General features: G+C 61.4%; 1 protein-coding gene across 4 annotated transcripts in view; it reads right to left on the bottom strand.

Moving 5' to 3' along the window:
• PKD1 (polycystin 1, transient receptor potential channel interacting) overlaps positions 1-21325 on the bottom strand; it is a 48391-nt gene that overhangs the window by 5003 nt on the left and 22063 nt on the right. Inside the window, exons 11-37 of one of the 4 annotated variants that reach the window (XM_082645255.1) lie at positions 19868-20623; positions 18890-19021; positions 18517-18692; positions 18163-18296; positions 13912-17531; positions 13534-13683; positions 11915-12058; positions 11547-11826; positions 11261-11474; positions 11006-11177; positions 10539-10691; positions 9655-9799; positions 8825-9445; positions 8404-8560; positions 7976-8228; positions 7677-7872; positions 5955-6125; positions 5732-5875; positions 5426-5636; positions 5200-5326; positions 4027-4143; positions 3896-3945; positions 3501-3685; positions 3324-3417; positions 838-927; positions 330-442; positions 45-247 (exon numbers count right to left, since the gene is read on the bottom strand). In XM_082645255.1, coding sequence (XP_082501381.1) covers positions 45-247; positions 330-442; positions 838-927; positions 3324-3417; positions 3501-3685; positions 3896-3945; positions 4027-4143; positions 5200-5326; positions 5426-5636; positions 5732-5875; positions 5955-6125; positions 7677-7872; positions 7976-8228; positions 8404-8560; positions 8825-9445; positions 9655-9799; positions 10539-10691; positions 11006-11177; positions 11261-11474; positions 11547-11826; positions 11915-12058; positions 13534-13683; positions 13912-17531; positions 18163-18296; positions 18517-18692; positions 18890-19021; positions 19868-20623 — 8808 coding nt within the window. The other 3 variants (XM_082645253.1, XM_082645254.1, XM_082645256.1) reach the window with 3 other exon arrangements.

Below are 21325 nucleotides of genomic sequence, written 5' to 3'. Positions count from 1 at the left end.
GGGTGCCAGAGGCTGGCAGCCTGGCCCCCCTGCATCCCACTTACCTTGAGTGGCTCCCAGCAGAGGAACGAAGCCAGGAAGCTGGAGCTGCTTGAGAGGAGCCACATGACAGACACGCTGGGGGGGAAGCCAGCGCCGACCCACCCTGACACCCCCACGGCCACAGCCACCAGGAGCAGGCTGAGCCCGTGGGCCAGGGGCGCACACCAGGCCGGCAGCAGTCGCTTCCGCAGACCCTCCACCAGCCCTGGGGAGGCAGACACAAGACAGGTCACCAGCAGCGCAGAGGAAGGGGTGGGGAGGGCCAACCTGGGGACTCGGGAGCGCACCTGTCCTGGACAGCTCTGCCGGCTGGGGCTGCTCCCATGTCAGGCTCGGGCTGGGCAGCCCCCTCTCCCCTGGCAGCATCAGCGTCTGATTCCCCTCACCAGGGGCACTGCACCTGAGGCACAGGCAGAGGGGAGCAGCCAGCACTCACCTGTTGGCCCACATGCCACCCAAGGCGCGGCCAGCCCACCTCTCTGGGCCTGTGCATTCCCTTCTCCTGGTCCATGGAGAGAGAGGACACTGCCACAAGCCAGGTAGAGATGGTGCTGGAGGCCAGAACAGCACTGGTCACTCTGGGGAGGGACCAGGTCACCTCCTCCGGGACCCAGTCCTCACCTCACATCGCTGTGACCTGTTGCCCCTCCGTCCTGCCACCGCTCCAGCAGCCATCGCCCCCCACAGCGTCACCACCCAGCCTCCAGCCTTGTCCCCCAGCCTGATCTCTATGCCAGCAAACCAGGCCTCCCTGTACACAAAACCCAAGGCCGGCTTCTGGACAAGGAAACGTACGTGTGTCTTTCACATGCCGAGCTGCCTGTCTCTCCCGGCGCCACCCGACCTGACTTTCCGGGCTCCAGAGCTGCTACAGAGAGAGGGCAGCTACGGGAGCCGGAGCAGAGAGGAGAGGGAGAAAGAAAAGAGGGAAGCAAGACGGTGACAACCACGAACTGGGGACAAAATGCACACACTTAGCGGCGGGTCTGCACAGCTGTGCCCTGAAGAGAATGGGCCTCCAGACATGCCTGCTGCTGAGTGGTGGCGAACCTTCCTGGTTTTGTGCATCTCCCAGGGAATAAAAGGCATTATGGCTTCTGGAGGTGGGACAGCCCAGAGAGAACAGACATGAATACACAGGACACAATTTTTTCTTGAAATGGACTTTTCTGATTATAAAAGTAGCATAAATTATTTGTAGAAAGTAGATTTCCATCATGCAAGGAACAGTAGTGTTAATAGTTATTTCTAGTCCTTTTTCTCTACGTGTGTTTATATTTTACATGCAGATAGAAACAAGTCGTATTGGGATCAGTGGTTCAGCTAGAATACATAGGAGTTTGACACTTGACTCTAAGCTGCAGGAGAGCAAAGGCTATGTCTGATTGGGTTCACTGACTCCTTCGGTCACAACCAGCATGACGTTCCCTAACTAGATGCCAGGCCCTGCTCTACGCACTGAGAGACAAGAGCACAGTCCGTGTGCGTGTCATGTGCACGTGCTGGTGGGGGAAGCAGAGAGAAAGCATAAGTGAAGCAGGGGAGGACATGGAGACAGAGGCCTGTTTCTGCCCTGCACGAGCACGTGCCCACGTTCCCATGCCTTTTACATTATTTACACGGGGCAGGAAGGAAGGCTCTGATCAGGAAGTATCTGAGAGGAGACCTGAAGGAAGTAGAACATGAGGCTCCTCCAGACAGAGGGAGCAGCAAATATAAAAGATGAGGACAGAAGAGCAAGGGAAGCCATAGCCAAAGGAAGTGGGTGACGGAGGTGGCAGGAGAGGGACAGGGAGGGGGTGGGGCCAGATCAGGTGTGGTTGGGGGAGCATCATGAGGACTGTGCAGCAGGCCACCTGCAGGATGGCCCCAGTGATGCTTTCCTCCTAACCAAGAGGATACTGTGGAAATGACTGTGTGTGAATAAGGGGCTGGGCCACAAAGGACACTATGGCTTCCACCTCGTTCTCCTGGACCACTCACTTTGGTCGCCATGTTGTGAGGACGCTCAAGCAGCCTAGTGCTGAGGTCCAGATGGGGAAGAGCTGAGGCCTCCCACCAACAGCCCGTACCAATGTGCCCCCCTCTCCACCCCAGGAGGGCAGTGGCAGGGTCTGCTGCAGGGAGAAGGAAGGTGAGCTGTAAGGGAGGAACAGGACTCTGCTGAGTCAGCCTTGGAATGGTCCAGGCAGAGGATGATGTTTGGATGGAAGGTACAAGGGCAGGTGAAGAGAAGGTCAGATTCCGAATCTGGAAAGTAGCAGACAGCATCTGTTAAAGGCTCGTGTGAGGAAGTACTTCAAAAGAGAAGAGTCAAGAATGAATCCAAGAGTTTTGTCTTGGTCAGTCCAAGAGTGCACCTGCCCTTTCCTGAGACATCTCGTGTTGCTGTGCGAGTCTGTGCTGCCCTGGACACTCATGTGGAGAAGTTGCTTACTGACAGGTGGATGTCTGGACCTGGGTGTCAGGGAGGGCTCTGGGCTGGAGATGGTGGGGTGGTCAGCTGCTAATTACTATCAGGGCTTCCTCATAGCATAGGTTTCCAAATTGATTGGCAATTCCTTCATTAAAATTCCATCATGGTATGGTTATCTGTCTTCGTTAAACGAATTGAGAAGCTTTACCTTTTTCTCTGTGTTCTGGGAAAGTTTGTGTATCTCAGTAATTGTTGGATGCTTGAAAATTAAGAGTTAAAAGGAATGGAAATACGGATATTAAAATAGATACAGATGAGAAAAGAGGTATGAGGTAATTCTATGTGAATCTTTGTTACTAAATTGGAAACCAGCCAAGAAGTTGAGACATTCTTAAAAACATAAAACTGAAGGGAATTCCCTGGCGGTCCAGTGGTTAGGACTCAGCACTTTCACTGCCAGGGCCCAGGTTCAATCCCTGGTCAGAGAACTAAGATCCCACAAGCCCCACCGTGCGGCCAAAAAAAAAGAAAAGAGAAGAAAAACCATGAAATTGAAATAGTGTCGAAAGGAAAAACATTAGCTATTTAAAAGCCTGCAACGACCCCGCATCACGGCAGGTCCTGCCAGCCTCACACTGGTGACGTTTTGTTACTCAAACATCTCTCCCTCCTGCCACCCTAAAGGGAACACTGGCTGGGCCCTGGTGACCCCACGAGGTCTTTCAACAGATGAGGGATTCTGAGGCCTAACAACTTCGCCCCAGCCCCACACTGGCTGGACAGCACGAGGGCAGGCCCAGACAGGGAGCAGGGTTACTTGGCTGGGCTCCCTGCTACCCACGACCCGCAGGAGCTGGGCACTCACAGGCCAGCGAGCAGGTCCGTTTCTCCTTGAGTGTCCTGGGTGGGGGCCAGGCTGCCAGACCCTTCGGCCAGGATCTGCCGGATCAGGTCTTCATCTGGAGGGAGCAAAATGTGTCAGCCCTGGAGCCTTCCTGGGGGGAGCTGGGGGACACCACCCTCCCCACCCCTGCTCACCCACCTGAAGCTGAGAAGTATTTGGCAGGTGAGGAGGGGCTGACCAGGGAGAGATTGTCATCCTCTGGGCCCGGCGTGTGGCCCATCCGGCCCCGGGCCAGCCGCTGCAGGGTGCTGCCCATGACGGACGGGTCACTCAGCAAGTCTGGCCAACTGAGGGTGCCTTCGCTGGATGGCCAGCACACCAGGCTGCAGGCGACAGGTCAGCAAGGGGAGCCCGGAAGACGCGTCTGCACACATACCCAACCCAAGTCCCATCACACATGGACATGCGGGGCTGCTGAGCAAACACTCCCGGGACAGCCCCACGACACACGGACGAGGACACGTGACGCGGCACATGCGAGGCGCAGCTGACCTACAGGAGAAACGGCTCACGCTTCCTCTAGGGACCCCCACCTTTTAGAATCCTCCACAAATAAGTCGTGTTTCATTTGTCCAGCAAAGGCCTGTTGAGAAGCACAGAGGAAACCTGATTCCAGGCTGCCCAGAACACGACCCCATCCGGGCAGGCCCTGGGGAGCCCGCACCTCAGCACCGAGTCCCGGGAAGGCAAGTATGGAGCTGTCCAGCACAGATGAGTCCAGGTAGCTGTCCATGTCCAGCGCCTGCGGCCCTGCTGGTGTGGGGCTCGGGCCCCCGGCCACCTGCAGGAGAGGCAGGCGGTCAGTGGGAGGCAGCTTGGGCCCCTGCTGTGGGGAGGCATGCTTGCTCCTGGCAGGCAGAGTCTAGAGCAGTGATGTCCTGGAGAATGTTCTAGATGCACACATTCTACACCTACACTGTCCATCACAGGAACCACTCGCCACATGCCAATACAGAACACCTGAAGTGTGGCTGGTATAATAGAGAAGCTGAAGTTTTCATTTTATCTAATTTTAATCAACTTAAACAGCCAGGGACTTCCCTGGTGGCACAGTGGTTAAGAATCCGCCTGCCAATGCAGGGGACACGGGTTCAATCCCTGGTCCGGGAAGATCCCACATGCCTCAGAGCAACTAAGCCCGTGCACCACAACTACTGAGCCTGCGCTCTAGAGCCCATGAGCCACAACTACTGAGCCCGCGAGCCACAACTACTGAAGCTTGCACACCTAGAGCCCGTGCTCCGCAACAAGAGAAGCCACCGCGATGAGAAGCCCGTGGACCAAAACGAAGAGTAGCCCCCATTCGCTGCAACTAGAGAAAGCCTGTGTGCAGCAATGAAGACCCAACGCAGCCAAAAAGAAAAATACACACACACACACACACACACACACACACACGTATAAAAAGAGCCACATATGGGAAATTCCCTGGCAGTCTACTGGTTAGGACTCCGTGCTTCCACTGCAGAGGGCGTGGGTTTGATCCCTATTCGGGAAACTAAGATCCTGCATGCCCTGTGGCATGGCCAAAAATTAAACCGCCCCCCCGCCCCCCCTCAAAAAAACCCAGCCACATACAGCTAAGGATGTCCATTCTGGGTTCCTGGGGGAAATGCCACTTGTCATGGTGTATGACCCTTTCTTATGAGACATGGGCATCAGCCAGTTCCCTAGCCAGTCCTGTTTGCTTCCGTGGTGTCAGCAGTGACCCCTGTTCACTCCTGATTCTGACACCCTGCATCTCTCCCCTGGCTCCTGACCCCTCTCTGGCTGCCATACTGAACAGCACAGCCCTCGGCAGGGGCAGCCATGCCCATGCTCCAGGAGCCCCACCCACCTTGCTCCGGGACATCCGGAAGAGGAACAGGATGGCCAGGTAGATGGGGTAGACAACCAGGCTGGACACCAGGCCGACGGCGATGGTGTCGATGCTCAGTGGGATCAGACTGGACGCGGGCCCCACACTGTGGCAGGAGAGGAGAGACGGGGCCGGCTTGGGGGGTGGGGCAGGAGGGGTTGGGGGTTGGGCAGAGGGAGGGCGTGCTGACCCCCACAGCACCCACCTGTAGGTAGCATCTCCCACGGCACCGTACCACACGGCGTTGGCACCCAGGAAGAGGCAGATGAGGAGGACGCAGCACGTGGCTCGCTGGACACGTGTAAAGCGGCTCCGAGGTGGCCGGTCCCACATGGAGAGCCAGACATGTTTGTCAAAGAAGCCGCGCTGCAGTTCGGCCACCAGGAGGCGCTGGAACCGCTGCAGGGCCACATCACCTGGGCGGGGACAGGAGGGCTTCAGGAGATCCCAGGGCCAGGAGCCCCAGCCCCCCACCCCCACCCTATGGCCCGCCACCGGGGCAGGGCCTTACTTGCCGCCAGCACCTCCTTCTCCACCAGGCCCCCGTTGGCCTCTGTCTCCACTGACAGCCAGTCGTTAACCAGGAAGAAGGTGCTGCGGGCATTCTGCAGGTCCCTGACGATGACGTGCTGCAGGAACCAGGCGGGGCTCAGCCCTGCAGAGGGGAGGGGCAGGGCGGTCAGGGCTGGGTGGGCAGCAGCAGGGTGGGGGGGGCAGCAGCGGGGCCCCCAGACCTTTGTTGTCATGCCACACGCGGATCTTCCACACACTGCCCAGGCTGTGTGGGGTGGCAATCTGGAAGATGTCCAGGCTATTGCGGTGGAAGGCTCCATCCCCATCCAGGTGCCGGTGGCCGCTGCGGCTGTCCGCCCCATACAGCATGATGCCCACGTGAGCTGTGGTCCCTGGAGGATGGAGGGACAGGGGGCAGGACTCTGGGTTTGCCGCCCACCAGACTCTGACCCCGGGCGAGTCTGCCCTGACAACCTTCCTTTGACAGGCACAGGCAGCCCTCGCCCTGCGGCTCTGATACAAACGGATCTCAGTCGCCTCAAACCATTAAATGAATGGCCCCCAATGACAAAATTCAAATGCCAGTTGTGGTGGTGCCTTAACTGCGAGTAACAGCGTGGAACGTGAAGGTGGCTGCCAGTCTTCAGTCCGCTACACAAGGGATGCATGTCCTGATGGGTGACGTCACCTCTCCCAGAGGCTGCTGGTGACCAGTCACCATACACCTCTCAGTCCCCTCACGGATCACCAAGTGCACAGCAGTGTTGCCCCATGTCCCCAGTGATAAACCTACACGACGTTTTATAAAAGTGCGTCATCAACGCAGAGGACCAGAAAAAAATTTAAAAACTAAAAATAAAAGAGAGGGACTTCCTTGGTGGCGCAGTAGTTGAGAATCCACCTGCCGATGCAGAGGACACGGGTTTGAGCCCTGGGCCAGGAAGATCCCACATGCCATGGAGCAACTAAGCCCGTGTGCCACAACTACTGAGCCCGCGTGCTGCAACTACTGAAGCCTGCACACCTAGAGCCCGTGCTCCACAAGAGAAGCCACCACAGTGAGAAAGAAGCCCACCCACTGCAATGAAGAGTAGACCCCCGCTCACTTCAACTAGAGAAAGCCTGCGCAAGCAGCAATGAAGACCCAAACGCAGCCAAAAAAAATTAAAAAAATAAAAGAGAGAACCCGGTGACAAAGATGAAAGCACAGCAAAGAAATGAAAAATGGTACCAAGGAAGCGAACTTTGCATCAAAGGCAAACACACGACTAAAGAAACAGCCGACCACGGGGCCACTGTCGCTGCCCCAGGGGCTCTGGAGAGGCCGTTGATGACAGCAAACTCACCAACATGAGTGAGAGCAATGGTTGCGACAAAAAGGATGAAGACGTCACATAGCAATGGATGCCGGCAAAAACTTCACGTGGAAAGAACTCTCAGAGGTACTTCACAGTGAGGAGAGCACGACAAGAGGTCGGCAGCAAAGTGTCCGCTGGCCGAGGCACAAAGATGCCCCCTCAGGTGGCAATTACAGATGAGAAGGCAAGCGCTGCTCAAACTACTCTTGGTAAGTTTCCCACAAAGAAATAAGGCACTTTAGTTCTCAGCGTCTAACGCTTTGTTACACTGTACTAACTCCACATCATCACGTTTCTTTCCACATTTTTAACCAAATTTCAAGAGATTTTGATGTCTTGAAAACAATCTTTTCACCAGGACGACTTATTACCATTTAATAATCATTTCCCACACCAATCGTCAGGCTGCTCCACCCGGCTGCGCACGTCAGCAGCTGCCCACAGGGACTACGAACCCACTGCGTGCCCACAGGTCGCTGTGCAGATGAACGAGCTGCTGCCTGGCATAGCCATGGTGACCCAAACCCCTGCTGGAAGCCACCCCTCTATTACAAGAGTCCCCATCAGGAAGGCGGCCCCCCTCACCTGAGCCCCGGCCCCAGCCGGTCTTGACCAGGATCTCATACTTGAAGCGACCCCCCTTCCCGCAGAACGGGATGACGCGGACCCGGCTGACGTCCAGCTGGTCCAGCTTACGCAGGATCACAGCCGTGACCGCGTAGGTCACCAGGCACACAGTGCACGTCAGCAGGACGATGTAGTTCACACTTGAGGCTGGCTCCTAGGGAGACAGAGCCATCAGGCCCCAGGGGCGCAGCCCAGCCCTCACCTGCTCAGGGCGGAGCCGGGGCTCCCCAGCAGTCCAAGGATGCAGCACCACTCACGGGGAAGATGAAGTGGACATGGCTGGGAGGCACAAAGAGACTGGCACCGAAGGCGGTGAGGTGGCGGGTGAGGCAGACAGCCTGGCTGGGCGAGGTCTCCTCTAGGGGCACGAGGCCCTCCGTCCGCCATGCCATCTCCTTCTCGCTGAAGTACTGGCAGAGGGACGTGTACAGACCCACGGACACCTCCAGTGCTGACCATCGGAAGTGGCTGGTCAGGTTCAGGTAGTAGCTCGTGCCCAGATCTCTGGTCCTGGGAGAATTGGGGGTATCATGGCCAGACCTGGCCTGGCCCGCTCCCCAAACCCCATGGGGAGCCCTCGGGCCCTGACACGTACGGATCCGATCATGTCCACCTGCCCTCAGAGACCAGCCCCACCCCGCCAACAAGTCCCACTGCTCCCAGGTCCAGGGCAGGACGTGCTCACCCCGGGGCGATGAAGAAGGTGTAAGGCCTGTGGTCATCGCCTGCCAGGACCTCCGGGCTGATCCTCCTGCTGGCGGAGCAGTTGTGCTCGTTGGGCCAGGGCATAGCGTGCAGGTAGGCGGCCAGGTAGGGCTCAGGCTCCTCCGGCAGGTAGTGCTCTGCAGGTGGCATGTGCAGGCTCAGACCCCTGCCCGGGCAGCTCACACACCCCAGGGGACAACCCCGGAAGCCCTCCCCAGCTGCCCCGCTGCCCTCCAGTGAGGCCCCCAGGGCTCCATGAAGCAGGAGACTTTACCAAAGGCCACGAGTTGGGGGTGCCCGCGAGAAATACCTGTTCACCTGGCCACCCCACTGCCCCACACAGGCTGGGCCACAGGAGGGAAGAGGAGGCCGCCCACCGAGGGCCCCACCATGCCACGCACCGTTCAGCACCATGAAAGTAAGCTGCAGGTGAAGTCCAGCCTCGGGGTTGCTGTTCTCGGGGGTGACCACGACACTGACTGAGGCCTGGGGCTGGACGATGGCGGAGCCAGCAGGGATGCGGTGACCCTGGGCAGCCTGGTCTGAGTTGTTGGGCACCTTCACGGTGATGGCGCGCTCTGAGGCCAGCTGCCCAATGGGGATCTGGGTGCCGGCCTGTGTCTGGAAAGCCATGGACGCCACCTTGGTGGAGACAGTGTAGTTGCTGATGTAGCCAAAGGGGAAGGGGTTGGAGTCGACAAGGAGGATGAGTTGCACCACATCACTGAGGTTGGACAGGGCCCCGCTGAAGGCTGCGGGGATGGAGAAATGGCAGCCAGGGCCCGAGGCGTCGCCCTGGCACAGCAGACTCAGTGGATCCGAGCGCTTGCCCTGTGCCACGATCTCTTCACCCGCCAGGGTCAGGGGCTCCTCGTTGAGCACACGGGAGCGCATGAGGATGCCCATGAGGGCCGATGAGAGCTGGTAGGCCCTGGACGCCACCAGTAGCGACGGCGGCTCTGCCCCCAGCTCCGAGGGCTGTGGGCCCTGCACGTCCAAGGTGGCCAGGTGGATGAGGTCGCCTACGGATAGGAGAGATTAGGGGGAGAAGTGGGGGGAGGGGTCATGGGGAAAGGTCGGGGGGAGAGGCCCGGTTGGGGGAGAGGTCTGGTTGGGGGAGAGGTGGTGGAGAGGTTGGGGGAGAGGTTGCGGGGAGAGGTCTGGTGGGGGGCAGAGATTAGAAGGGAGGTAGAGGTGGGGGAGAGGTCCAGGGAGCAGCAGGCGCCCACACCTGTGATGTTGAGGATGCTGTCGGCAATGGCAGTGGGCGTCCCGGTGCCCGCAGCGGTCTCAGCCTGCAGGATGCGCATCATGCCCTCTAGCTTGTGCAGTGTCTTCTTCAGGCACGAGCGGCACACGAATTCCCAGCTGGACACCTGCAGGGAGCCCATCACCATGTCCAGCCCCACTCCAGCCCAGCTGACCCAGGCCAGGTGGGGGCCACTCAGCAGCAGCTCCCCCTGCCACTTCTGCCCCTCAGCCCAGCTTGGCTCCGTCATGCTCGCTGTGTTCCTGGAGCAGTCTCTGTGACAGCGGCCTCCCCACCTCTGTGGAGCCGTTCCAAACCACCTTTCATGTTGCAGCTGGAAAATCCATGCCAAACATGGCTACACCCATGGGCATCTCTGCCAGGAGCCCTTCAGTGGCTCTTCCCCACACACAGGCAGAGTTCAAGGTAACGTGGCCCCACTGGCCACTCCGGCCACGCACACAGCCAAGTAAGCCATGTCACAGACAGGGCGACCCCCACCCAGAAGAGCTTCCCCTCCCTTCTCCTCCACAAGGCCTGGGCAGCAATCCCCTGCCACCCTGAGCACAGTCCCCCCCGCCGTCAAGACAGAGCCCAGCCCTGCCCGGTTGCTGAGTCCTAGGCGAGGGTGGCAGGGTCAGGTGTAACCACAGGCCCACAGGCAAGAGCACAGAACAGCCTCGCCCACCCCCACACCTGGGCCTTGTGCCCTGGACCCCTGCAGGGTCACCCTGGGGGGCACCCGTGGCTCACACTGGGACAGCTGAGAACAGGCACGTGGACACACAGACTTGGCTAGGAAAGGAGCTCTCGGGTCGTCAGGGTTGGGGGTCCAGGGCTGCCGCAGGGCCTGTGTCTCATCCTACCGTGCACTGGGCCAGGGCGGCCGCAACCTGCTGGATGTCGTCCACGGTGTTGACCCGCAGGGAGACCAGGGTCTCAGTGATGTTCTTGCGTATCTGGGCGCGCAGCTGCCGCCTGGGGTCTGACTCTGCCGCCATGGCCAGGGCCTGCTCGTACTGCAGGCACAGGGGAGCCATCAGCAGGAGATGGGCAGCCCCGCCCAGAGTGCAGGCCAGACAAGGGCAGGCATCTTGGCCGCTGGCTAACACCAGTGGCAACTCAAGCCCTGTGTCAAGGGCCAAAGGGCCATTCCCCAGGACCCCACGTGGGGGCTAAGGGCACGAGGAGGAGGCAGCCTGGCACTGGGGAGGGCCCCGCAAGTGGGTGCTGCTGGGAGCAGGAGTGGTGCCGAGGCCCTGGTCAGGAGAGGGGATCTGGGCCACCCTCAGCACCGAGGCCAGTGCAGGAGGGGCTCCTCGGCCGCACTGACCTCATTGAGCACAGCGATGAGGGCCAGTGAGTACTCGATGACGTGCTGGGGGTCGGCCTGGCGCAGCAGCCCAGGCAGCGTGCTCTCTGTGAGGCTGTACAGCCAGGGCGTGAGATCTGGGAGGCCGTCGGGGGACTCTCTGGGGGGCTCTGGCAGGGTGATGGCCAGAGACCTGTGGGCAGAGGCTGTGGATGAACAGGTGGCGGGCCCCCCTCCCACCCCCGGCCAGGCCCTGTTTCACGGGCATAGGCTCACCTGTTGAGGGCGACCACGGCAGCACCCAGCTGGTCCTGCACAACCACAGCCAGGCCTACCACAAAGTGGGGCGCAAAGCCAGGCGGCAAAACGGCCCCATAGGTGGAGAGGCTGCCCTTGTAGACACAGAACTCCTCGCAGTGGCCCTGGCGACAGCGCCGCAGCAGCAGGGCATACACCAGTGGAGCACCCGCGTCCTCCTCGTCCTGCCAGCCTGTGGGCCTCCCAGGGCATCAGCGGGGTCCCCACGTGCCCCCCATCACCAAGGCCCCATGGCCGTACTCACCCACACACTCGAAGTGCACCTTGGTGGTGAGGGCGCGCACGGCCTCGAGCGGGAAGAGGCGGCAGGAGCCCCCAAGTGGAGGGCGGTTCGGGGCGAGACGGATGGAGGCACAGCCCTGCTCCTGGCCCGAGCGGCCCAGCACCGTGAGCGTAAATGTGTAGCCCTCGCCGTCCCGCAGCACGCCGCGCCGCACCACCAGCCGCATGCCCGCACTGCCCGTGGACGTGGTTGTCTCGTCCAGCACCAGTGTCTCATTGCTAAAGCTGCGCGCGGCCCAGAGCTGAGGGGGCACCCAGATCGCAGGTACTCAGGGGCGGGTCTCCCCCAGGCCCCCCACCTTTGGTCCCCACCCGGGGCCCCCTGCTCACCCCGCGCTCGGAGCCCCCGCCGCAGTTGTCACAGCGGCCCTCCAGGTACACGTAGGAGCTGCGGCTCACTGCGTACACCGCCTGCGCCTTGCAGGACACACACTCCAAGGACACGATGGGTACCCGGCCACTCCGGATCAGCACCTGGAGGCCGGGCAGGATTAGAGAGAGACATGCCCACCCTGGCCAGGAGCCTCCAGACTGGGGCTCTGCTCCTGAGGCCCAGACCCCTGAGTCTGCCCCGTGTGGTGGGTGGTAGTGAAACCCATGGAAGAGCAGGGCCCCTGCCCCTGCCATCCTCCCACCTGCCCCTCTCAGACCCAGCCAACTCCTAAGTCAGCCCAAAGCCCAGGTTCTGTGGGGCCATGAGCTCAGCCCTCACCCAGGATATTTATGTCGTTTTGTGACTCCTAGGATTGGCGAGAGACAGGGGAGGAGGATAGGGGGAGGAGGGAATTTAATGAAGCGCAGACCACGATGGGCTTATTTTCTGCAGCACCCCGGGCCGATCTTGGGCCTGGCACACAGCAGGCACTCGACAGGTGCTCGGCCACAAACGGATAAACAGAGGCATGAAGGTATGGATGGACGAGTGTCTGCGTGAGGACAAGCATAGCTCAGCGCAGCCCCATCTGAGCCTCCCACTGCTCTCTGCCCTGGGGGCGGGGCCCACATCAGACAGCCCCAGACAGTCACTCCGGGCAGAAACCTGGCATGGGGGACGGACACCCCATCCAGGGCACCAGCAGGGCCTGATGCACCCACTCCTGTTACAGCAGCAGGAGTGGTGCCATGGGGCCAAGCATACGTGGTCCTGACCACCTGGCGGCTTAGGTTGGGAGAGAGAGCGTGCTCCACACACAGGAAAGAACAGGCCCTCCCCATTCAGGGAGGGGACACCATGCTCTGGGGGAGGGACGTGTCTCCTCGCTGGTGGTCTTCAGTGCTGCGGGGACAGTGAATTTCTCACAAACCACTAGGGCCTGTGCTGTACCTCTAAGCTTTGTGCACAGCTATGGCCTTTTTGGAATAAAGCAATGCCAGAGGAGCATCTTGTTAAGTAGAATTAGCATCAAGAGTAATAATGACTTAAAACCAATAGCTTCTAGAAGCACTAAAACAAAAAAACAAAAAAAATCTTAAAAATGGGTGCTGGGGGACTTCCCTGGTGGCGCAGTGGTTAAGAATCCACCTGCCAATGCAGAGGACACGGGTTCGGGCCCTGGCCCAGGAAGATCCCACATGCCGCGGAGCAGCTAAGCCCATGTGCCTCAACTACTGAGCCTGTGCTCTATCTAGAGCCTGTGAGCCACAACTACTGAGCCCGTGTGCCACAACTACTGAAGCCCACATGTCTAGAGCCTGTGCTCCACAACAAGGGAAGCCACCACAATGAGAAAGCTGCGCACCGCAACAAAGAGTAGCCCCCATTCACCGCAACTAGAGAAAGCTCACGCATGGCAACAAAGACCCAACGCAGCCAAAGATAATTAAAAAAAAAAAAAAGGGTATTCGGTACTATGTACGGGCAGGGACCCTGTGCACTCAGCCTCTCTGGCAGTCCCCCCCACCCTGGGGGCCAGCAGCTCCACCCAGGCCTGGGCCAGGGCAGCACCCACCGTCTGGTTGGTGACCTCCTCCTTGCGGCCTGCCTTCCATACGGTCAGGTTGAAGGTGTACTCCACACCGGCTTGCAGACGCTCCCGGGGGATGGTGACCACGCTGCTCCCACGGGGCCCGAAGTTCAGCGCACACCCGCCAGTCTCACTCTGCAGTCCGTAACAGGGCCGGGGTTGGGGGGGTGCACGGGGGTGAGACCCTAGGCCTGCCTCCAATTAGAGCCTGGCCCAGGGACGGCTGGGAAGACCCCTCCCCCTGCTGGGATCGAGCCCACCAGGCACTCAGACATATCAAGCGGACCCAAGAGCCTGCCAGCCTCATTCACACAAACGACCTAAGGGGGATCAGGAGGACGACTGCCCCACCACGTGGCTGACCTGCGTCGAGGCCACGCAGGCCCAGTGGAAGCTGAGTGGCGTCTGGTCACCGTCCTCCAGGTTGGGGTCATAGGACTTGCTCCCATCCAGCACCAGGTCCTGAGAGTCCGACCACACACGGTAGGAGCCACCCTCGACAATGGGCACCAGGCGTTCAGGGGCCACTGTCACATTGGCCTGGATGCTCCGTGCCAGCGGTGTGTCCCCAAATGACACCACGAACACAAAGCAGTAGTGGCCCACAGGCAGCACCATCCGTGGCACCACCAGCTGGGGCCGGCTCACATCCACACTAGGCAGGGTCACCCGGGCCATGCGCCCAGGCCGCTGGCAGCTGGTGGCACGGTACACCTCCCAGCGGTACTCAGTCTGGTACGTGACGCAGTCGCGCAGGTCGACGTGGGCCTCCAGGTAGTTGCGCTGGGAGCGCCGCATAAGTACCTGCGGGGGCAGAGCCACATCCACCTCGGGCTCCCTGCAGGCCAGCACGTGGACGGTGACCGTGGTCTGCGCCACAAAGAAGCTCACCAGGTTGGAGGCGTTCACCTCCACACGGTAGTCCCCAGGCTGCAGGTAGGAGTGAGCCGCCCAGGGAACCTCCGTGCTCTCTGCCAGGGCCCCGTCCCCAAAGTCCCAGTGGTAGGCCACACGCCGGGGGCTGGGGCTCGTGGCAGCCTCGAAGTGGGCCGAGCGGTTGGTGAAGCAGCGGCTGCTGCGCAGCGCCACGTGCTGAATGACGTCCTGGACCTCAACCATGAGCGTGTGGTTCACGCCGCCCAGCTCATTGAAGGCTCGCACGTGTATCTCCAACTGCCCCGCGGCCACGGGGGTATAGGTGACATCGCGACCCGACAGGATGACCAGCGAGTCCCCCTGGACCTTTTGCAGCGAGAAGTACCACGCGTAGGCAACACGGGAGCCCCGCTGCACCCGGGCCGTGAAGTTCCTCTCGGCGCCCGTGGCGATGGCCGGCTCACAGCAGTCGGGCACCTGGAGCCCACCCACGGCCTCCAGCACCGAGACACGCACCTGCGCCTGCACCCGGCTTACATGGTTCTCAGCCTGGATGCTCACCGTGTAGTCCCCGAGCCGGGGGAAGCTGCGGGAGAAGTGGGGCCCAGGGAGCACCTCGGGGCCAGCCCCGCTGACCTGTAGGTGGAAGCTGACGGCCGAGCCGGCGGCCAGCAGGATCTGAAAGTGAACCAGCTGCCCGGGCTCCACCACCTTCCTGCTGGCCCATAGCACCAGGCCCACGATGGGCTCCTCCACCGTGAGGTTGTGTGTGGCCACGACCCAGCTGACCGCATTGGAGGCGTTGAGCCGAATGGAAAAGGTGCCAGCGTCTGGGAGGACAACAGCGATGTGCTGGCCATGCCTGCTGCCACCTGGCATGGCCCAGCACCAGCTCACGTTGGTGCCCGAGGCCAGCTGCCCCCAGAAAGGCACGGTGGAACTGGCCACCACAAAGCTGCAGTCCAGTTCACCGGCCCTGATGCTGAGGCCACTGACAGGCACTTGCACAGCCACCTCAATGCTGGCGTTGGCTGAGCCCAGTTGGTTCTTGGCCGTGACTGTGACCAGGTGCAGGCCAGGGCTGGGAAAGGTGTGGGTGGTGGATGGCTCTGAGGTCTCCCAGCCCAGCCCTTCCTCCAGGGACCAGGTGTATGTGACGCCACTGCCACCAGCCAGCTCAGCACGGAGGGTGACACTTGCATTGACAGCCACCGGGTTTGGGGAGGCGGCGGCGGCCAGCCACCCCACAGGCTCCACAAAGTTCACAGTGCGGTTGGCTAAGGCGCTGCCCAGCATGTTGGTGGCCCGCAGCTGGACATGGTAGGTGCCAGCCTCAAGCACGGTGAGCGAGAAGGCTTTGCCGATGCCAGCCAGGGCCAGGCCACTGTCCCGCTGAGCGGTCCAGCTATAGGAGATGTTGGTGCCATCCCTGACTGTGGCCTGCAGCTGCAGCGTGCGGTTGGTGGGGAAGCAGCAGCTACCGCCGCCGCCCACCACCTGCAGCCCCTCGATGTGCTGCAGGACATAGATGAAGATACTGTCCTGGGCTGCGCCCACCTCGTTCTCAGCCGTGACAATGATGTTGAAGGTGCCGACAGACCGGAAGGTGTAGGAGATGGTGGGGCCCCCAGGGATGGGTGTGCAGCGGTCACAGAGGACCCAGGAGTAGTGCACATCACTGCCCGCCTCCAGGGAGGTGCTGAAGCTCACGCTGCCGTTCAGGGGTACCACTGTGCGGCTGGCGTTGACGCTAAGCCCCCGCACACGCCGCTGCACGGTGACATTCAGCTGGGCCTCCCCACGGCTCACCTCGTTCCAACCAGACACCCTGACGGGGAAGCAGCCCGTGCTGCTATAGGCGTGGGTGACCGCAGGGCCCTGGAGCCGCCCGCCATCCCCCAGCTCCCACAGGTAGGTGGCGGGGTGCCCACGTCCCACAGCAGAGAACAGGTAGGGCTGCTGCAGCTCCAGCACGTGGGAGCCATTGACCCTGATGCCTGTGAGATCCACAGGCTCCTGCACCTCCACGAGTGCCGAGTCGTTGGTGGCTGAGATGTTGTTGGACACGGTGACCGTCACCAGGTAGGAACCTGAGTCCCAGTAGGTGAATGTGGCCTCGGGGCCCCCGACGCGGGCAGCGGCATCCTCGGTGCCGAAGTCCCAGGTGTAGCGGTAGGGGAATGGGGGCCAGGCACAGGCAACTAGCCGGGCTGCGTCCCCGACCCGCACGAACTGCCTCTCGGGCCGCAGGGTGATGTTGCCCACCTCAGGCTCCACGCAGATGCTGCTGAAGTAATGCGCCTTGTTCACGTGGCTCGACAGGACCAGCGCCAGGGGGAATGTACCGCTATGTGTGAAACTGTGCATCACTGTCGGGTCTCCCCGGACGGTCGTGTTGGACGAGCCGTCCCCGAAGGTCCAGTCGAAGATGTAGTTGGTAGGGTCCCCGGTGACGTGGGCTGTGAGCTGGGCGTGGGGCTGGGTGGGGATGCAGGCCGTAGGGTCGATCCACAGCACCTCCAGGACGAAGACCTGTACGGGCAGGCTCCGGGCCAGGTTTCCAGTGGGGCTGGACGCACCCACGGTCACTGTGCAGTTCTGCGCCCGCAGGTAGACGTGCTCTACCGTGGCCTCAGGGCCCACGAGCACTGTGCCATCCCCCATGTCGAAAGTCCATGTGACGTTGTCGCCCGAATCCAGGGTGGCGCTGACCACCACGGGTGCACCCTGCTCCACGGCTGGGCTCAGGTTCACGGTCAGGCCACGGAGCTCCTCGAAGACACGGACACTGATGCTCGCCACTGTACTGCTCACCGTGTTGTTGACCTCCAGTCGGATGTGGTAAGCGCCCCTCGAGGCAAACGTGTGGTTGACCTCTGGCTGGGGCTGTGTTACAGCTGGGGAGCCATCCCCGAAGTCCCACGTGTACAGGACACCCCCGGGCGAGGGAAGCGGGTGCGGGAAGAAGGTGACAGGCCAGCCAGCCACCAGGACCCGGCTGCCCGTGGCCACGGCCACGGTGGGCAGAGTGGCACGCACACTCACAGGCACCTGCTGCGTCAGGTTCTCGAAGGTACTGGACACGAGCAGGGTCAGGTTGTATTCACCTGGCAGACAGGCCCAGAATGAGTAAGGGGCCGGGGCCACTGCCACCACCTACTCAGCAGAACCCCTCCTAACCCTGTGCTGTGGGCAGGGGCCTGGGGTGGGGGTGAGGCGCAAAGCAGGGCCCCAGTTCTAACGTGAACAGAGAACGCCCTTGGACCCAGGCCCAGGTGCTCTCAGCACAGGGCGAGTCGCAGGGCTGAGGCACAAAGATGAAGAGCAACCATCTCCAGGTACGACTGCCCTTGGGGTGACAGGGCAGGCACAGGTGCAGGGCTGAGATCATAGGGGAACCACTGTTTACTCTGCATTTCTGTGTGTGGGGCTTCTGGAATTTCAAAAATGACTAAAAGGAACCTTCCCTTCTCCCCCAAAAAAGGCTCAGGAGAGGAGTCAGGAGGTGATAGAAGGGTCTGGTTTCTGGCCAGCAGACTTGAATCATGGGTCTCAGAGGCCTAGTCCACCCCTCAACACTGGATATCCCTTCTTCATCCCAGTGAGGGCCCTGCGCCATCAGCCCAGGCTGGATCCCGGGAGGCAGGACCAAGGGGGGCTGTCCCCCAGGGAGGGGCTGTCCCCGGGGCAGGGCTCGCCCAAGCTGGAGGCTGGCAGGGCAGTGGGCCTGCCCCTTACCTGGGACAGTGTAGGTGTGTGTGATGTTGTGCTCCACCAGCACCTGGGCCACTGTGGGGTCTGGGACCTGGAAGGACTCGTTGTATGGAGGCTTGAACTGGCCGATCACCTGCTCCCCATCCCCGAAGGTCCACCTGCCAGGGCAGCAAGCAGGCGGTGAGCAGGCTAGGAGGGAGGGGTAGGAGGGAAGGGTGGGGAGGGCCCGGTTGTAGCCCCTTTCCTTGCACCTCCTTTCAGGGTACCACCCGCCCTGCTGCAGCCCCCCAGCTGCTCCCAACGTCCTATGTACCCAGCACGTCCTGAAAGATGAGGAGGTGAAGGCTGGGGCCCCACCCAGGGGCCCAGCACACTCACAGAAAGGCCACCTCCATGGCCGAGTCCACCAGCACATCAGCCGCCAGTGCCAGTGTGGCATTGGGGGGCAGCACGGGCGGCACCGCAGACACCCGCAGGCCCCGCATCCTGTGCATCCGCTCGACTGTGACGTTGTAGTTCACGGTGACATTGCTCACGTGGTTGGAGGCCGTCAGCTGTGGGGACAGGTGGCAGTGAGCAGGCCACCAGCCGGCCACAGGGCAGCGTGGACAGAGCCCCTCCCCGCACTCACCCACAGCTGCCACGGGGTCCTCGGGAGCAAAGCAGAACAGAAGGCACAGGTGAACAGCGGACAGCCCAGCCCCCGCCCCCCCACCCTACTCTCCACCCTGTGCCCACACCCCCCGCCCACCGAGAGCTTGAAGACGGCAGCGCTCTGGTAGATGACGTTGAAGACCACATTGTGGAAGGTCAGGGACTGCTTGTCATCAATGGTCCAGCGGAAGACCACGTCCGAGCCAGCCTCCACCACAGGGCTGTACCTCTGCGGAAGGGCACAGCGTCAGCTGGCCATGGCCCTGCCCCAGCCCAGGGTCTCTGGGGGACCAACTGTGCCCTCAACCCACGTCTATCTGCCTGGACATAGCTCCCTATGGGGCTTCCCTCTAGGCTAAGGAGGCCACACAGTGCGGGGCTGAGCCTGGGCTTGGTTACATCCTGACCTCTCTGTACCTCAGTTTCTTCATCTGTAAAGTAAACCCAACACCCGTGACAAGAAGCCAACCCACCTCAGTCTGTGCACCCCCATCCCAGGGCTCCTGCTCAGGCCCCCGTAGCTGGACAGCACAGTGCCATTTGGGAAGGCACGTGAGTCTCAATGGGCCTCATGGTTCTGGATGTTTACCTGAGTCACCTGATAGAACAGGTGTGAACAGGGAAGCCAGGGGAAGGGGACACAACTGCCCAACAGCCCCTGTGCTAAGGCTGCAGAACTGGTGGCTGCCTTATGCGAGGTGGGTACTCCCAAGACAGGGACAGGGACAGCCCCTCCCGGAGTGGCACCGACAGTGGCCGGGTGGGATCAGACCCCAACCTCAAAAAGCGCTCACTTTAGCCAGGTGGGAACACAGCAGGGCCCCGAAAACACACCCAGGATCAGCGAGGTCAGAGGTGGGTGAAGAGCTCGACAATTCGTGCAGGAAATGTGAGAGCAAAAAGAAGCGTTTTCAGAGCAACTGTTTCACAGGTGACTTCCCAGTAACTTAGGAATTAACGAACCATCTGAGGAGCCATTGAACAGGACCTGCCCAGAAACTGACACTGAGCCCACTGTCCCCTCTGCATAGGAACCTTGTCTCAGGGCGGGGCGGGGGGCGGGTTCCACACTCACCACCAGGACGCCCTGCAGCACTCGGGCCTCAGGGCTGGGCGTGGCGCGGAGACCTCGGATGGGCTCCTCAGCCTTTACCCGCAGGCTGAGGTTGGCCCGGCCAGCACCGTTCTCCACCACAACCTCCACATCGTGCTCGCCCTCGCTGAGCCCGGGCAGCGCCAGCACCGAGAACAGGGTGCTATTGGCCTCATGGGCACAGCCAGGCACCAGGGCAGCCACGGTGGCAGGGCAGGCAGCCTCGAAGGGCGCACTGACATTGCCCCCAAGCCAGCGTGCCGTGGCCGTGGCGTTGGTGCCGGAGTCCACCTGGAGCACCAAGGCCGAGCCGTTGGTGGGCATGTAGAGGCGGCCGTCGTAGGGGGCCGGGTAGATGGCCCGAAGCCCTGCCACCGGGGAGAGCACGTTGAAGCTGCAGGACAGGTTGTGCCTGGACACGCTGTTGCCCACTGTGGCCCTGACCTCATAGCGCCCCGGCCGCCGCAGCCCCGGGTTGGGGCTCAGGCCCAGCAGAGGGGTGAGCCGCTCTGTGGCAACAAGCAGCCGCAGGGCGCAGGCAGCGCCAGCCGGGGCCGCCTCCAGCTGGGCAGGTAGGTGGGCCAGCCAGGCTGAGACGTTGGTGGAGAAGTACGGGGCCTCGGAGCCAGGGATGCCGAGTGCCGGGGGGCAGCGCAGGAGGGCGCCCGGTCCAGCATCGTGCTGCAAGCTGATGAGGTCACCAGGGAACAGAGGGCTGTCCTGGCCGTGGAAGGTTACCTACAGAAGAGGGGGGTGGGCCTGTGTCAGGTCCTCACAGTGGGTCAGGGGCCTGTAGGCAGCACTGGGCCAGGGGCTCCAGCGAGCGGCAGAACCCCCCTGGGGTAACCCAGGGTCACCCCCTACAGGGGTCTCAACACTCCTCACTCACTCACACACCACCAGGCTTCACAGGGGCCTCCAAGGCACTCAGGATGGGGACAGACAGAAGAACACACAGGGCACAGAGTATGCAGGCAGGGGTGGGGCTTCCCCAGACAGGGGAGGGACTTCTGGACACTGGCCAGCCTTGCCCAGAGAAGGGAAGAGTCCTCCTTAAAAGGCAAGTGCAGGGGGCTTCCCTGGTGGCGCAGTGGTTGAGAGTCCGCCTGCCGATGCAGGGGACACGGGTTCGTGCCCCAGTCTGGGAAGATCCCACATGCCGCGGAGCGGCTGGGCCCGTGAGCCATGGCCGCTGGGCCTGCGCGTCCGGAGCCTGTGCTTTGCAACGGGAGAGGCCACAACAGTGAGAGGCCCGCGAACCGCACACACACACACAAAAAAAGGCAAGTGCAAAGGCCCTGGGGCGGGAGCTTCTCACGGTTGGCAGAGGAGGAAAGCACTGCCGAGGCGGGAGGCGGGTGAGTTAGGGGACCTGGAGGGATGTGCAGAATAATCTGCATTTTGTTTGTGTTTGATGGGGAGGCAGAAGGCACCTAGGCC

This window comes from Mesoplodon mirus (genome assembly GCF_964341445.2).
Source record: "Mesoplodon mirus genome assembly, chromosome: 15".
Classification (NCBI taxonomy): Eukaryota; Metazoa; Chordata; class Mammalia; order Artiodactyla; family Ziphiidae; genus Mesoplodon; species Mesoplodon mirus.
The sequence above is the reverse complement of the archived record's forward strand: the minus strand, read 5'-3'. Positions and strand labels throughout refer to the sequence as shown.